Below are 17,447 nucleotides of genomic sequence, written 5' to 3' on the forward strand. Positions count from 1 at the left end.
TGTTAGTTAATTAAGTTTTCTTATGAAATAAATATACTAGGTGAACGTGTAAGCCAATTTTAGAAAATGTATTAGAGGAAACAGTGATAGTATAGGTGGCTTGTGAACATGGCCAAACTCCTGACAGTGGCACTCGAAGGACTGCAGTTTGGGAGATATTTAAGGAGCCATAAATATCAGTGGGGGCTGAAGGGGCACCAGCTGGGGAGGCCAGCGAGGCTGGGCTGGTTTAGGGCTGGCTGCAGGGCTGCAGACAGCTCGGAGGGCTGTAAGCAGGGCTGGCAGCAGCGGACAGTTTGGGATATAATCCCATTGTTCTCCCTGCGAGTCAGTGCCCTGGGGGAGCGAGACTAAGAAATGTCTCCAAATACAGACGTATCTGTCAAAGAGGTAGAGGCCTGGTCTCTTCTGTGCAGCTCTGCGGAGTGGAAGTGTGTTGGAGGGAGGCAGATTTCAATGCTCAGTGAGGAGGACTGTGCTGATCGTGAGGACTGTCTGAAGTTAGACAGGGGTTCTCGTGCGTGGTGAGCTCCCCTCCACTGGTGCCCCCAGCAAGGGTGGTGAGACCCTCCAGCAAGGGGTGGTGGCGGGGAGAGAGCCAGTGTGCTCTCAGAGGAGGGCCTGGGAACGGGTGGCTGGGTGGCCGCCATCACTCAGGGCCCAGTGCGGCCTGCCTGGCAGGAGATGCATCCCAGGTGGGTGGAGGGCCACCTCTGCTCCAGAGCCAGATGACGGGAGCAGGAGGGCAGACTCTGGAAGCCTCAGAGAAGTGCTCCTCCCCTCCACCCTCCAGGGATTGTTGGATGCAGACCCTGCCTCAGACATCTCAGGATTCTTGGCCATGGAAAACTGCAGGACTGAGCAGATCAGAAGGAAGAAGGTGTCCAACCTGCCACCCAGCCTGAGGCTGAGCTCGAGCCCTGGGACCTGACTAAGGTGATCAAGTGATTGATGGTGCTGGAGGCCTTCAGAGATGCCTGCCCTCACGAGGTGGGACCCAAATTGGTAATCTGAGCCCGAGGTCTGGATGTTAGAACATCCATGCTGGATCGGTTTCCTTGGGGTGCATGCTCAAGATCTCCCCTGCTCTGTCCCTTCCACGTCCATCTGGAGCTGTCCCCCAAGAGTGGAAGAGCTGGGACCCAGCCATGCCCATGTCCCTGGAGGGGTGTGGAGAGGGTGCAGGCCGTGGGAACACTCACGAGGGTGTAGGGTGAAGTGCAGGGCAGGATTCCTGAGCAGCCCAAAGCTATTTTGAGGTCAAAGGCTCTGTCTTTAGCCTGTGTTCCCCGCTGAGGTCATTATGAGATAAACCTATTAGGCATGCCTCTCTTCGCAAGGAGTGGAGTCTCTGTCAAGATTCTAACACAAGGGAGCACCTGTTCTCTGCCACACAAGAAGGCTCTGGGGCCTAGAGAAGATGGAGGGAGCCCATTCCTTTTGGGGTGAACCCTCTGGGGCTGTCTGGAGAAAGGGTGGGGATGGTTTCCTCTGCCTCCCCCACAAGCAACTGGGCCACTTGGGAATGCCTACATTTGTCCCATCAGGCCAACAAACTCAGAGAGATAATATAACCAGTCATCGTGTCACATTTCAGGACAGACACCTGCCTCACCAGCCAGACCCTTTCCTGCAAACTGCCCTCTTGCCTTGCTCGGCCTTTCCAGCGTGAGGACCTGCAGCTGGCGGCAGGCATTGGGGGTGACCCTAAAGTGGGTAAAAGCAGCAGTGGGCAGAGTCAGTTGACCAGAAAATGAGGCCACTGATCTACCGAGAGACCAATCCCCTCTAACACCCAGGAGAAGGCTGGCAGGGTAGGGTGCTCTGCTGCAAGCAGGCCAGACACACTGGAGCGGCGAGCCCCCAGGTGGAGCAGGCATGGGCTGGGTGGCTCACCCGTCAAAGTGCAGCCAGGGGCAGGTGTGAGTCCAGCCCGAGCTCCTCCTGCTCTTGGTGGGACAGTGAGCACCTGAGCCTGTCCCTTGGTGCTGGGCACGGCCCCTGCTGAGCCTGGGGGCAGAGGATTGTGGAGGCTGGGAGGGAAAGCCAGTCTGAGGAAGGTAGACTTGGGACCCAGCCCACAGTGAGCACTCAATCTGAGACCAGGAGATAAAACCCTGAATGCACAGAGACCCTGGGGCAGTAAAGCACACGTCCGGCAGAGGAGCCCGGTGGTGTTGAGCAGGTGGTGACAGTGGCCTGCTCACTGCTCTGTAGACTGGCCCAGTGTCTGCTGCCCTGCACAGTGTGTGCAGTGGGCAGTGGGCCTCAGCAGGAGGTTCAGGGCGAGGAGGGCAGGTGGGCTGGGGGCAGGGGAGGGGAGACTGGAAGCTGGGAGAAGGTAACCTGAGTGTGGAGGGCAAAGAGCAGACCCCCTTGGCCGCAGCAGAACCTAGACAGAGAGGTGGCGTCCTGCTGCGGCTACAACGTTACCGCAAACTCAGTGATAAAACAGCGCAAACGGCCACGTCACAGACCTGGAGGTCAGAGTCTGAAGGGGGTCTCGCTGGGCTAAATGGAGGTCTTGGCGGAGCTGCGTCCCTCTGCAGGTTCTGGGGGAGTTTGCTCCTCGTTCATCTGCTCCTACAGGGGGTCAAGTTTGTCCCATGGCATCACTCTGACCTCCTCTGCCACTTCCGTTGTTCACATTTAAGGACCCTTGAGATCATCGTGAGCCCGCCCAGATACTCTAGGGTCATCTTCCCATGTTAAGGTCAGCTGGCTGCCACCCTTCACACCACCTGCAGCCTGAGTTTCCCTTTGCCGTGCGACATGACAAACACTCCCAGGGTCCAGGGATTAGGACGCGGACATTATTGGGAGTCATTATCCTGCTTACCACGGACGTCAGGGAAGACTGTGAGCAAGGGGGACCCAGAGGCATTGAGGATGAGGCCGGGGGGAAGCTACTGCATGTTCCCGAGCTAAGGAGGTTCTTACCCAGGGACCTGGCTAACCTCAGTTCTCAGGGTTAACGTGAGCTCATTATCCAGGCTCAGAACAATGGAGCCATGTTATGTCTGAGGCCATGCAAACCATAACGTGTTTTTGTTCTCTGTTGAGGGCAGTGTGCCAGCCTTCAGGAGGCCCTGGTTGACGCCAGAGTGAGGGGGCCCAGCCCTCAGAGATGCCCAGGTCAGCTGACGGCTGGAGACAGGCATGGCGTGGGCTGCGAGGCATTAGTAGCCATGGTATGTCTCCCTAGCCCTGGACACCGGGGCTCTCCCTTCCGGGGTGGCCTGGAGGGTGTGGAGGCTGATGGGTGGGACAAGCCCTCGGGGAGACTGAGAAACCGGTTGGGACTCTCAGTGGCTGAGGAGGGAAGCAGGGCCTGGTGGGGCGGGGGAGGGTCATCGTGAATGGAGCTTTTGTTCACTCCTTGGCAGGGCCCTGCCTGGGAGGCTGGTGGGTAGGTGGAGAGCATTCAGGGCTCATAGATCTAGAGGGTTGGGAAGATCCATCTTGCTGGGGCGTCATGGTGTTGAGGACCCTTGTGGCACCCCAGAATTTCTTCCTGGGTAGGGATTGGGGCTTAGAGGTGGTGATCTGGCTAGGAGACAGTGGCGTGGCTGGTCTGTCTCCAAGCTGGTTTGCAGAGGAGCACACTGTGCTGCTTAGGTGAGATGTCTATTTGAGGTGGCTTTAATATATGGGCCACTGATGGAGATCATGGAGGTGCTGGGCTCCTTAAGACCCCTCGGCGCCACCACTTATGTGCTGGCTGAGAGCACGCGGGCCAGGAGCAGACAGACCTGGCATCCAACTCCGGTTTGGGCACGTATTAGCTGTACGACTTTAGAACCTTTTTGAGGTTCACAAAACAGGGATAATATTATAATAGTCCTTAATCGCCTGTGGATAATGTGGGTAGTGAATAAGACAGTATATGTCAAATCTTAGCACGATGTTAGGCACATAGCAAGCACTTCAAGGAAGGGCCAAAGGAAATCAGGCCGAGTGTCACCAAAAGCAGCGAGGCTCCATGTCTCAATGAAATGGGGTTAATTTCTTTTCTAAGTGGGGTAGCCTTGTGCAAGGAGCAGGTCATCTCTGAGGCCACTGGTGGCTTGGCTCATCCCAAAGGGTGAAAAATGCCAAACAACTGCACAGCAATGTGAATGTACTTAACGCTGCTGAACTGTACATTTAAGAATGGTAAAGGCAATAAATTTTATGTTGTGTGTATTTTGCCACAATTTAAAACATATATATGTATATAAACATTGATATTCCTACTTACACAATTAAATGTTAATGTTATAAAACCAAAAAAAAAAAAAAAAAAAGAAAGAAAGATGCCAAATAACTCCCCAGCTGGGTCATCCCATTTCATGTTCGTGGCCTCTGCTCATCCTGAGCAAAGTGTTGTAGGGGCATGTTTGGGAGTTTTGGCCATAAGTAGTTGTGGGGTTGGGAGAAATGAGAAATGAAGGAATAGCTGAAGTTTGAGCCAAGACCAGACCAGCCCTGAGATGTTAGGGGAGCAGTTGTCAGCCGCATCGCAGGCAGATGGAAGGATGGCCCCAGGAGGCGTCTGGGCCTTTGCCCTGGGCCTGGTGCTGGGGCAGTAGGGAGCTGAGTGTCAAGTGGTGGTCTCCAAGCTTTGTCCCTGGAGACACTGCACAGAATAACTTCAACCCCCTGGAGTCTTTCCCCAGAGTCTCAGCTGTCCCCACCCTGGGTTCTCGCAGTCCAGAGAGGAGAGGGGGTCTCCCAAGGGTCCATTCCTCTGTCCCTACTCTAGGATGGAGGGCCTGCTCCCTCGGGGTTTCTGGAAGACACTGAGGGACATTGCTGAGTGGCATTTATGACCCACCGTGTTTGCTGCCCTCAGAGCCTGGCCGGAGTCGTCCTCTGCAGAGTCGCGTCGCGGTTGTGCACCGACACCCTGAACATCTGCAGTGGTGGAGACAAGGGCTTTTGGAGCCACACTTGCCTAGGCCCACGTCTAGGCTCCGCCGCCTGCCAGATACTTACACTCTCTGGGCATTAGTTTCCTCCTCTGTGAAATGGGACGACAATAGACCCAACCCATGAGGTTGTGAGGGGTAAATGAGTTGACATATCCAGAACTCTGCCTGGCACACACCCAAGTGCTACCTAACTGTGGCTACTGCAATCATCTTCCATCACGCCACAAAGCACATTGGGGGCACTGACCCAACCCATGTTTTGAACTGTTTTGAGATCATGGAGAGTCCAGAGGGAAGGGGGCAGAGCCAGCACTGAGCGGGTAGACACGGGGGTGAGGGTGGAGTGGATCCCCTGGCTTCAGGGTGGCCTTGGGGCTGAAAGGCCGTGGGGACCCAGGGACATGTGAACAGAACGAGGAACGATGGGAGCCCTTGGAGACGCCTCGGGGGACATAGATTTGACCAGAGAGCTAGCCAAGGGCACTGCGGGGCTCTGAATGGGGCGGATAGGGCCATGCACGTGTGAGTTCTCCCTCCTCATATCAGTCGGTGGGGTGGGGTGGTCAGCGCTCACAGGCTGGTGGGACCCAGTGGCCTGGTGTAGGCAAATGCCTCAGGGGAAAAGCTCCCTGGAGAGACCAGCCAGCACCAGAAGTTCTCAGGGCTCTACAATGGAGAGGGAGACTGGTAAAACCGCCATCACCCACGGCGGTCAGCAGCCAGCAGCCAGCCCCCCTGGTGCACTCGGGCCTCGGGAAATGATCCTCCCAAGGGGACCGACACACGCAGCCTTGGAGTGGGAGACAAACACGGTCTTGCTGGCAGCATGCAGGAGGGGACCAGGACCTGGCCCTGGCTCTCACCCCACCTGCCGTGGGCTTCACCTCCCTGAACTCAGCCTCTTCCTCTGTGGATGGATCAGGAGGGTCTCGATGTTTGCTGAAACCAAGGCAGGCAGGATTCCTTAACTCAGCCTTTGCTCGGCCACCCGGTCACCTCCAAGTGGCGTGGGTCACCGTCCTGGCCTGGCGAGGAGCTCTGGGGAGGAGACCCAGCCCTGTCCTCAGCCCTGGGGTCTGGAGGAGGACATAGGATGGACACAGGGACACAACCGAAGTCCAGAAGCACCCGGTGCATGGCGCCCGGCAACGGCTCAGACACGCATGTTGAATGAAGTCCTGGTTCGGTGACTGGTACAAGTGTTCGCTCATGCTCTCTTTTCTCAGCTGCTTTTCATATTGCGTCTCCCCCGGAAAAAGCCTTACTCTGTTTCCACTAACCCTCGACAGTGATTATTGGTCCAGGCGGACAGTGAGCAAAGTCAGTGGTGGCTTGTGCTTGTGGGACGTGAAGACAAGAGCTGCAAGTGTGTGCACAGGGTGGGCCTGGGGCCCGCAAGGTGCCGTGTGCCCTGAAGACTATCCACACGCCAAGCACGTTTCCCGAAGATGGCCCTGGGAGAGGCGACATCCCCAGCCTCAACGCCATCGTTTACTTTCTTTTCTCTACCGTCATAACACCACTGTGCACTGACTTGCCCAGGTTAGGAGCTCACCAAAGCAAAAGGGAAAGCCAGGCAGACACAGGGCTCTGTCCCCTGTGCCTTGGCCTTCCCTCTCATGACGAGGAAGAGGTGCATCAAACCCAAACTCCGAGAGAAGGCGGCAGCAGGCTACCTCTGCCGTCCATCCCTAATTATGCCTGCTGGGGAGGGGACAGACAGGAGCAGGGAGAAAAGGAACATGGTGCAAGTTAGGAATGTGCAAAAAGCTTCCTTCTGAGCCTCTGATCCTGCAAGGTACGACCTGGGTAAACGAGTCGTGTCCCTGCCGCTCCACTGCACAGAAAGGCTGTAAGTCCCCAGAGTCCCAGACACACATGCCCATGTGTGACGCCAAAGCAAACCCTGAGAACACGGTAAAAGCCCTTCTTTGCATGTTCCGATGTTAGATTTATACACGTAAAGTGTGAAGGGCAGCGCCTGGCACACGGTAAGTCCTATATAAATGTTTATCTAAAAATTGAAACCACTGTGTATGAGAAAGCAAAGCGCAGAGGTTTCTGCTGTATGTCCTTTTTTAGTCCCGCTGACTAATTAAAGTATTTGTTGATTTCCAGCCCATGGTTTCAATCAACCGAGGGGGATTTCAAACACATTGCTATGTTGTTGGCAAAACACCCTTCAAATAAGGAAAGCGCATTCCCAGACTTGTAGGGGCCTGCTGGAGGGAGGCTGTGCTCCCGCCCGCCTGCACTGCTGATCGCTTGCTGAATCTGAGGGAGGGGGGCCAAGCTGCTCCCCGGGCCTCCTGCAGGTCTGCCCTGCCCTTCCTGCTCAGCCCCAGTCAGCTCTCAGCTAAAACTCCAGCTTGCTCGGCCCCCTCCCCACCAGTGAGCCCGGGGCCCTCCCTTGTCTTCCAGCCCCCAAAGGGGACACTGTGCAGTGAGAGGTGGGCCACAGGTCCCGGGGCCCAGAACCATTCAAGGGCTTGATTAGGATTAAGACATGGTCCAGAGTGGGGCCATGAGCTTTTGTACCTGTGCTGTGACCCACAATTTGTGTGAAGCCCTTGCACCGGAAAACTCAACTCCAGAAGGTCACTTGTCACTACGACCCCAATAATGACAGCAGGGAGCTGCCTGCAAAGCCCGCCTGAGCCAAGGCTGAGTGGTGGCTTTACCTCTGGACATTTGTGTGTCTACCCAGGCCTATTTTCAGACTTGGGCCTAAAAGTCCTAGAGACACTGGGCGGGGTTCCCGGCATTGCAAGACAGCCTCGGCCAGACTTGGCTGCATGAGGGAGGCGTGGTATGTCCAGCTCCCTGGTCCACAGAGGGGCCAGTCTCCCATGTCCCTGAGAGCCCAAGAAACCAGCTGAGATCAGATTTGGGGTGGGGGCAGGGTTCCCGCTGGCTTTGGGTGGAGGCAGGAAAATTCTCTCAGTTCCTCCCGGAGGCTAGGGCTTTGGGAAGAGTTATCTGGGGCTGGCACAGCACTGTATCCGCCCTGCCCCATCCTGCGAATCTGGCTCCTGGCTCCCTGATGGGGCTGCCAACCACAGCCCAGTGAATAGGGGTGACTCAAGCCTCAACTATTGCTCCCCACTTTTTGTGCTGACCACGCAAGGGGTGGAAGGGCTGCAAGGACAGGAACACTGTAGCTTCCTCTGTGTCCTGGAGGAGGGGACTGGGGGCTGGGGCAGGGCATGGGGGCTACTAGTGAGCTCAGATGCAGAATGCTTGCCAGGCTTGGGGTCGGGGGAGCAGTCTAAGGAAGAAAGAGTCATGAACGCTGTCCTCAAAGGGTGCCCGGTTCGCAGTGGACAAGACACTTGCCCTGTAGGCATGGACCCAGAGACAAAAGCAGATGGGCAGGACTCTGGGACTCAGCATGTGGCTGGAGGATTCACATAAATATATGGGAATGTATATATTAATATTATGTATATAATATATAATATGCATCTATGTTGTACTGTCATGCATAATATGTATATATAATATGGGGAATTCACACAAAGATCTGGGAAAGGAGTGGAGGGAGATGACTTCACGTCAGTTCAGGGAAAAGAATGTTAGCTGAGTACCTCCAGTGCTCAGGCTGGCTGAGGGCGTGGGCTATGCAAAGCTGTTCCCTCACCTTGGGGACAGTATTTATTATGCCCTATTAAATATATCTTCTATTGAAGACATCCAGATTGGGGTGGAGGCTCTGAAGGGAGAGTCCTGGGCTGGGGTGGCAGGATTTGCCTACTCCTTGCCCCGTGAACCAAAGGTACTCCCTGCCTGGTGCCTGTGAGAGCTTCCCTGGGAAGCCCTGGCCGTGTCCCACTCCTCCACACCTCTGTGAGGGGGGCTGCCAGTCATCGTGCTGCCCCTTCCCTGATGGGGAGAGCAGCAGGGCCAGCTGCGGAGAGATCGCTAAGCCCTCACTGTCTCTTGCTGATGTGGAAAACAATGCCAGAGAAGAAGCAAGTGGCAAGTCCTGCCAAGCCTAGGTGACTCCCACGGTGGGGTGGCCGACACACATGCTCGCTGGAGCCCGCTGTAATCCGCTCTTCCCGCCACAGTGGAATTCCAGGCTGGGGTGGGACTGTCCCACCCTGCAGTGGTGCTGGTGCCCGGCGCCCCACGGGGAGCAGCTCCATTATTTATGCCCGTCCACATCTGGCACTGAAGGAGGGCTTGCCCTGCTGCCTGGGGGGAGGTTCCCACAGAGCTTGGACAGAGGAGCACCACTTTCCCCTGCTGAGACACCCAAACACTCCCTGCTACAGCTACTCGCCACACACCCACCTTTGGTCTCTGGCACCTGGATTGGAGCTTGGCACACGCTAGTCATTCTCAGACTGGCCAGAATGCATTCCTGTTCTGCCAAGTCCTGTCTCTTCACAACACAGCTGGGAGGAGGGTGAATGGGGAGAAGAGAATGTCCCAGTGTCTGGGGCAGGGAGGGGCTTCCCCGAGGGCAGTGGGGACTGTACCCAGGACCTGTGTGTGTGTGTGGCAGAGGGGACATACCCTGACAGTGATCTTCTAGGGGAGGGGGGAACTCCTAAGGGTCCCCAGACACTTGCTTCAGGCTTGAACCTGTTCTGTCAGGAGCTGAGGGGCCCCCAATAATTCTCAGGCCTCCAAGACACTCACGTATTCTTCAAAAGGCAACCAAGTGTGCAATTGGTGAACTCGGTAGAATTCATCTGAGAGTCTTAGAAATTCTCCAGGCAGGCAGGCAGCCCAAGCCTCATTGCCCAGGACCTGTCAGGCCAGCTCTGGCCGTCGGTCTGTCTGACGGGACTCACTGTCAGCCGCTTTCTCACCACAGCCCTCTGGGCAGCAACCACCACCCCGGCTGACCCTGGCAAGTGGAGTCATTTTCCCACAACCTCGGCTTCCTTGTGGCCAATGACAGGCCCTGACTGGAGATTCCTGAGCCTGGGCTGGGTCCTGATTCTTTTTACTTTTGAGGACGGAGCCCCTCAGCCCAGAGGCTTGGAACCTGTTGCACTGCCTCTAACCCTGGCCCACAGAGGCCCCCACAGTTCATAAGGGCCTGAGCTCTGCTTCTGTTTGGGGGAGGCAGAGAGGCGGCCCTATGCAGGTCTGCTGCCAAAAGAGGGGGTGTGGCTTGGGACACCTCACCAGAGCCCCCTTTCCCCCAGCTGGTAGCACAGCCCCCAGGCAAGTTTGCAGAGGGGATCTCACGGGGCCTCCCTAAAGCGGCTGCCAGGCTCTATGCCGGCCACCTGGGCCTGCAAACCTGCGTGGTCTAGTCTTTCTGGCCACACAATCCATAGTCTCCGAATCCCGTTTTCCATTCCCTTGGCCCCAAAGGAGACTGGGCTGGGCACAGAGAGAGCGCAGCCGTTCCCGCTGCATGCAGCAGGCTGGTTTGCCGTTATAACAGGCCGGCCCGCTCTCAACATGTTTCTGATGAGATTAGAAGCTCCTGCAGGTATGTGTTTGTGGCGGCCTCCAGCCTGTACCAACAGATACGGTGAGTCATTCCTTCCCGTGGAAGAACCAGGAGCTGGCTGCAACGCACCTGGGGGGCTGGAGCCCGCAGAGCAGCTCCCCAGAAAGTAGACACCACTGCCTGCTGAGCCTCAGGGCTTTTCGTAAGGGACCACGCGGGACCCCCAGGTTTGCTAAGCCCCTGCAGGGTCCTGCTCAGGCCAAAGAGCAAGGAAAAGGTCAAAGGGGACACACAATGCTATGTTAAGAGGAGCTTTGGAAGCAGGGGTGGAGGGCTTCCCACATTCTCTCTCTCTGGAACTTGAGGTCTGGGGGAGCCTGTCTGGTCTGAACCTTGCAGGGGAACCTGCCCCGTGGGCTCTGGGATAGCTGTCCTCCCCCAGGAAAGAAAGTGCGCAGGAAAGGACAAAGCTGTTTTTCCCTCTGGCACATACCCAAGGTATCAGGTCGTGGATTGCCTTTCCAAGACGTGAGATCCCTGCAGCAACCTGCCTAGAAAGGTGTAAGAGCACATCACTGCCAGGTGGTGGACTCCTCTGCCCCCACTGACAGCTCCCCTAAGTGGAAGGGCAGATGTTCCATGCGTGCTGTGCTGGGGTGTCTGTCACCCCTGGTCCCGTAAGGGTCTCCAGGACAGTGGCCGTGGCCCATGCCCCTCACTTCCTGGCACCCTCCTTGGGTTGCTCCCAGCCCCCAGCCCCCATAGTGCAGAGAGACTTCATTGCCAACTTGCTGCAAAGAGACCAGTGCTGCAAGGCAAGGTTATTTCTAACTGAGCAGAGCCTGCCAGAAAGAAAGAGTTTGCACCCTGCACTGTGCAGGTGTGACGGGTGAGCTCACAGCTGCCCCCCAGGCATGCCCAGCCCACTTAATCACTCACAGCTCGACAGCTCTCCCGCCCAGCCCAGTTCTGGAGGGGATAAAAAGGGGGCATTGCCGCTCCTGGGTAACAGAGCCACCTTCTGCGTCCTGCTGAGCTCTGTTCTCTCCAGCACCTTCCAGCCCACTAGTGCCCGGTTCTCTTGCTCCACCAGGAACGAGCCACCATGTCTCGCCAGTCAAGCGTGTCCTTCCGGAGTGGGGGCAGCCGCTCCTTCAGTGCCGCCTCTGCCATCACCCCGTCTGTCTCTCGCACCAGTTTCACCTCTGTGTCCCGGGCTGGGGGTGGCGGTGGTGGCTTCGGCAGGGTCAGCCTTGGGGGTGCTGGTGGAGCGGGTGGCTTTGGCAGTCGGAGCCTCTACAACCTGGGGGGCACCAAGAGGATCTCCATCAGCACTAGTGGCGGCAGCTTCAGGAATCGATTTGGTGCCGGTGCTGGAGGTGGCTATGGCTTCGGAGGTGGAGCCGGCAGTGGATTCGGTTTTGGCGGTGGAGCTGGTGGTGGCTTTGGGCTCGGTGGTGGAGCTGGCTTTGGAGGTGGCTTTGGTGGCCCTGGCTTCCCTGTCTGCCCCCCTGGAGGCATCCAAGAGGTCACCGTCAACCAGAGTCTCCTGACTCCCCTCAACCTGCAAATCGACCCCGCCATCCAGCGGGTGAGGACCGAGGAGCGCGAGCAGATCAAGACCCTCAACAACAAGTTCGCCTCCTTCATCGACAAGGTGAGACGTGAGCCTTTGTAACAACAACAACAAAAAATCGCTGTGAGTCTGGAATAAATGTCAAAAACAAAGGGGAGAGGGAAGATTTTTTTGGCTTTATGAAAATAGCTTCATAGTTTGCAGTTACGGGTTTTCATTTTTTTCTGCGTCCTGGATTTGTGGCCACTTTCTTAATTAGACGGGCAGCTTGGAGAGGACAGTCTTATTTCTTCCCAGTCAGAGATTACCCCATAAGGGCTCCTTGACTACTTTTGGACAGAGGGGTGAATTCTGTGCCTTGTGTAACGGGGCTGATTGCAACAGGGAGGCAGATGAGTGCGTTGGCAGCAGCCTGAGTGCCTTTGCAGCCACCACTGCCCTGGGCCAACCAGCCATTCCTAATGCTCTCTGTGCCCTGGACAAGTGTCCTGTGTCCCCCAGAAGAGTGTGGTTGGGTGCCTCACTCTGGACCTCCCATCCTGGGCCACAGGGTCAGGTACTGCACATGGGAAAAGTTTGTGGGGGAAGCAGGAGATGGGAGGTCCGTTAGTGAGTTGATCATTGAAACATGAACTCCAAGTTCCTTCACCTTCAAACTCTGCTCCTCTCCAGGTGCGGTTCCTAGAGCAGCAGAACAAGGTCCTAGACACCAAGTGGACCCTGCTCCAGGAGCAGGGCACCAAGACCGTGAGGCAGAACCTGGAGCCTTTGTTCGAGCAGTACATCAACAACCTCAGGAGGCAGCTGGACAGCATCCTCGGGGAGCGAGGCCGCCTAGACTCGGAGCTGAGGAACATGCAAGATCTGGTGGAGGACTTCAAGAACAAGTGAGTTGGGGGTTGGAGATGGGGGAGTGATAGCTTCTTGGCACCAGAGGGGTGTCATAACCATAACCAGTCTTCTACTTATGCCTTCCCTATGGGCTAGAAACATATACCTTCTACGGACACCTACAATACTAACACAAAACAACAGGTCCATGTTTAGAAAGTTCCAGCCCTAGGCTCAGCCCCTGTGCAAGGCACTTAGCCAACAGCCAGAGCAACAAGCACTGCACCCTCGGCACTACGTGGTGCAACCTGCAGTCATGTAAGTCTTGCTCTCTGTGCTGTCCTCCCCAGTAAACTCCAAGTACACTGCACGGGCCTTTGGATGGATTCGCCTCAAAGCAGGAAGTGATGACGTAACCCGGCTTGGTGGCTCAAATAATTTCTTTACTCTTATGCAGCAGCCACTGGGCTGCTAGTTTTTTGTTTTGTTTCTTTTTTTAAAAAGCCTGTGAAAGCTGAGAAAAGCACTAGAGAAATTGATTAGCTGTGGAGTTGGAGAGAAACAGTATACAGCTTTTCTATAGGAATATTCTTGAAGCAACTGAATTATAGCAATAATAGAATGATTCTCTGGTAGGCAGTTACAGAGAAAGCAAGATCCTCATGGGTAAGGACCTGGCCCAGAGGCTCACACTGCCACTGTCCCCTCCCTCTCTGCCTAGGAGATGTGAGGAGCCCCTTCCCACAGGGAAAGCAGGCTCACACTTGACTTTGTGCAACAAAGACCCTTCATCCACTCCTCGCCCTCTGACAAACACTTCTCTTCCCTTTCACCACCAGGTATGAAGATGAAATCAACAAGCGTACCACTGCCGAGAATGAGTTTGTGATGCTTAAGAAGGTGGGTGTGGGTAGGAGAGAACTTGTAGCCTGTGGCCGTGCCCTCCTAAAAGTGGAGCTCACTTAGGGCAGAGTGGAAGTGTGTGTGTGCCAACCTCCCTGTGTCCCCAGGACGTGGACGCTGCCTACATGAACAAGGTGGAGCTGGAGGCCAAGGTCGATGCACTGATGGACGAGATCAACTTCATGAAGATGTTCTTTGATGCGGTAAGAAACTTACCTCAATTTTTCCAGCAAGTTTTCAATTATTCTTTTCTCAAGTTGATGTACCACAATGAGTGGAAGATTTGAATGAAACTGACATTGAATAACACAGAATCAGATGGCTGACTTCAAATCTCCCCGCAGGAGCTGTCCCAGATGCAAACGCATGTCTCGGACACATCTGTGGTCCTCTCCATGGACAACAACCGCAACCTGGACCTGGACAGCATCATCGCCGAGGTCAAGGCCCAGTACGAGGAGATCGCCAACCGCAGCCGGACCGAGGCCGAGTCCTGGTACCAGACCAAGGTGGGTGCTCTGGTGGATGTCTCCTGAGTGAGGGGACAGACACGTGTCTAGGATCACAGGCCATGGCGACACTAAGGCTGGGACTCCTGAAACCTGCTAAAGCCTGTTGGGATGAGTTCTGGGAACAGCCCTGAGTGCATTTTCCAAAAATACCCAACAATCTGAAAACAGAACCTCACTCTGAATCTCACACCACTATCTCTAGGAGACCCTGAGTCACCCTGAACCAGACCTTAGATAACCACACCACCTGCCACCGCTTGGCAGCTCACGGGCTGCGAACTTTGGGAAGGTGCTTTTCATCCTCATGTAAACAGAACCTTTTCTCTTTTCTGGTGGCGTCAGTACGAGGAGCTGCAGCAGACAGCTGGCCGGCACGGCGATGACCTCCGCAACACCAAGCATGAGATCTCTGAGATGAACCGCATGATCCAGAGGCTGAGATCTGAGATCGACAATGTCAAGAAGCAGGTAGGGCAAAGCTGAAAGGCAGCAAGGGAGAGGCTTGAGCTCTGAAAGGGAGACCCACAATGACCAGGACACATGCACCGGGTTCTCTCTGGGGCTCTAGATAGTTTGGTTTTCCTCACCCAGAATCTCAGAAAGAGACACCTCAGGCCCTGCTCAGCTACCAGTGCCCAGTGTCCCCACTCTTCCCTCCTTCCCCTCTGTAGTGCGCCAACCTGCAGAACGCCATCGCGGATGCGGAGCAGCGTGGGGAGCTGGCACTCAAGGACGCCAGGAACAAGCTGGCCGAGCTGGAGGACGCCCTGCAGAAGGCCAAGCAGGACATGGCGCGGCTGCTGCGCGAGTACCAGGAGCTGATGAACTCCAAGCTGGCCCTGGACGTGGAGATCGCCACCTACCGCAAGCTGCTGGAGGGCGAGGAGTGCAGGTGGGCGGACAGAGGCGCCCGGCCTCTTATTTGATAAAGCGAAGCTTCTGCACTGCAGGGCGCACAACACACGTACAAGGGATCACTGTCTGGTGTGTGACAATGACACGTCATCAGTCTGATTTCAATCTGACATGTGGGCATGCAGCCAGCCTCAACCCTCTTTTCTGGCCTTTCACTGCACTAGTGTTCTGGGGCCCTGCCTCGGCTCCAAAAAACTAAGAAACTCAACACACATGTCCTTCATGTCCTACCTTTCTGCTTTTGGGAGTGCTCTTTTCTCAACCTCAATGTCCGTGCCATACCCATGTCCCCCCTTGCCCCCCCCCATTCTTCAAGAACCGCCTCCTTCAGGAAGCCTTTCATGATTGCTCCGGCAGAGTTCAACTCACCTGCCTTTGGATTCTCAACATACTCCATTTTCTTCAATCTTCTGCCACCACTCATTGCCTCCTTTCTATCTGAGACATTTCTGTCCCTGCTGAGTTCTCTCACAGAACGTGAGCTCCTCCCAGGCAAAAACTGCTTTATACATATTCATATTTCCCGCAACCTCTTACTCATGCCTTCCACACACTGGGTGGGGAATGATGGGAATTATAATCTGCCTTTGACAACTTGTTTCTAGGTCAATCTCTTTTCATCGGAAAGTCCCTCCAGAAACTCCTTCTAATTTAAGCAGTTTTGTAGGCATACGGACTCTTGGCTTATGAAATGAGCTCTAATCACTACTATGGGAGTTATAATTTAATTTTAATTTTTCCCCTTTCAGGCTGAGCGGAGAAGGAGTTGGACCAGTCAACATCTGTAAGTAACTTTGAACAGTCATTAACAATGACGATAACGGGGGCTATTTGGTGCCAACTCAGAATCCTGCTGTTTCTAGATACCAGAGATCCCCATCCCAGCATATGGTTATTTAACACACGTAGTGACAAGCGGGTGTGGCGGGAAGGACACGGATCAGGAAGCACTGTCCTGACGGCTCATGTCTTACCTCTTGGATAAGACAATGTGGCCACGCATCCTGCACATCTTGGACCTTGCACCTGCCTTTCCCTCCTCCGCCCCAGTACCTAGCACTGTGCCTTGCCCCTTATGTTCACCAACGTTTTTAGGGACCTTAACTAAATGACTTTGTTCTTCCGGAGCTTGTTTGCTACTCTGTAAAAGGGCACAGGTATAGTGCTCCAACACCGGCAGGTTCAAATAAGTTGGCCCCATAGGATCGGCTTGATGCACTGATGTCACTGAGTTCTCCCTCTTTTCCTTGCAGCTGTCGTCACAAGCAGTGTCTCCTCTGGCTATGGCAGCGGTGGCGGTGGCTACGGTGGTGGCCTCGGTGGAGGTCTCGGCGGAGGTCTCGGTGGAGGTCTCGGTGGTGGTCTCGGCGGAGGTCTCGGTGGAGGTCTCAGCGGAGGTGGCGGTGGGAGCTACTACTCCAGCAGCAGTGGGGGCTTGGGCGGTGGGCTCAGTGTGGGGGGCTCTGGCTTCAGTGCAGGCAGCGGCCGAGGCCTGGGGGTGGGCTTTGGCAGCGGCGGAGGCAGCAGCTCCAGCGTCAAGTTTGTCTCCACCACCTCCTCCTCCCGGAAGAGCTTCAAGAGCTAAGAGCCTGCTGCAAGACACTGCCTCCCAAGTGCAGCAACCCGGCCTGTGGAGACTGCCTCTTCAAGGCAGTTGCCCCGGCCAAGTTTCCCCTTTTTCTGGAGACTAGTCTAGACCAAGCCTATTGCAGAACCACAATCTTTGGTTCCTGGGAGGGCCCAATCCCCAGTCTCTTGTCTCCCATGTTGCAATTCTATATTCTGCTTCAAATCAGCATTTAGGTCCCCATGTCCTTGATTTAACAAGAATCCAAAGTTTTCTAGTATCTAAACCATCAAAACAGAATCCCCACCCCAACCCCAAATTTTGTTCTGGTTCTGACTTCCTCCAGAGTGTGTTCAATAAAATGCTTTTATAATATAAACTATTGTGCAGAATTGTTTTTTCCAGGTCTGCAACCACCCTAGAGACCCCATGAGGGTTGATTTATCCAGATGTGGTTGGTTCCTTTGGCAATTTACAGGGAGATGGGATAACCTTGAAGGGAGAGTGGCCATCACGGGTGGTCTGGACTCTCCAAGAAGCCTGAGTGGGGCTGGTAAAGCCTCTGCGGTGAAGGAGCCTATGGAGGGCACTGATGGGGGTGTCCATCGTACTGCACTTGAGTTGGATGTTAGAGCCCTTTGTTGCAAGGTGGCCCGATTTGCAAGTAACAGCATAAGTGGGCTTAGGTAAAATTTGTAAATGAAGCGTATGTTTCTTTCAGAACCCAACAGGCCTAAAAGATGTTGTGCCTATTCTACCACTGTGGGTACTGACAGGATCACTAGCTGTTTCTTGACAGTGTCAGGGACGGTTT

The 17,447-nt window shown here is 55.1% G+C and overlaps 1 protein-coding gene across 2 annotated transcripts; it reads left to right on the top strand.

Annotated features, from left to right (window-relative positions):
- Window positions 1-11,054: 11,054 nt before the first annotated feature.
- KRT5 (keratin 5) lies at window positions 11,055-17,012 on the top strand. 2 transcript variants are annotated; one of them, XM_045553931.1, is made up of 9 exons: window positions 11,055-11,986; window positions 12,578-12,792; window positions 13,576-13,636; window positions 13,747-13,842; window positions 13,984-14,148; window positions 14,494-14,619; window positions 14,823-15,043; window positions 15,816-15,850; window positions 16,320-17,012. In XM_045553931.1, exons 1-9 carry the CDS (start codon window positions 11,435-11,437, stop codon window positions 16,649-16,651), a joined length of 1,803 nt encoding a protein of 600 aa, XP_045409887.1. In that variant the 5' UTR covers window positions 11,055-11,434; the 3' UTR covers window positions 16,652-17,012. The 2 variants fall into 2 exon arrangements, with proteins under 2 accessions (XP_045409887.1, XP_045409888.1); XM_045553932.1 differs by lacking the exon at window positions 11,055-11,986 and adding an exon at window positions 12,350-12,461.
- Window positions 17,013-17,447: the final 435 nt, after the last annotated feature.

Source organism: Lemur catta, chromosome 6 (genome assembly GCF_020740605.2).
Source record: "Lemur catta isolate mLemCat1 chromosome 6, mLemCat1.pri, whole genome shotgun sequence".
NCBI classification, from domain to species: Eukaryota; Metazoa; Chordata; class Mammalia; order Primates; family Lemuridae; genus Lemur; species Lemur catta.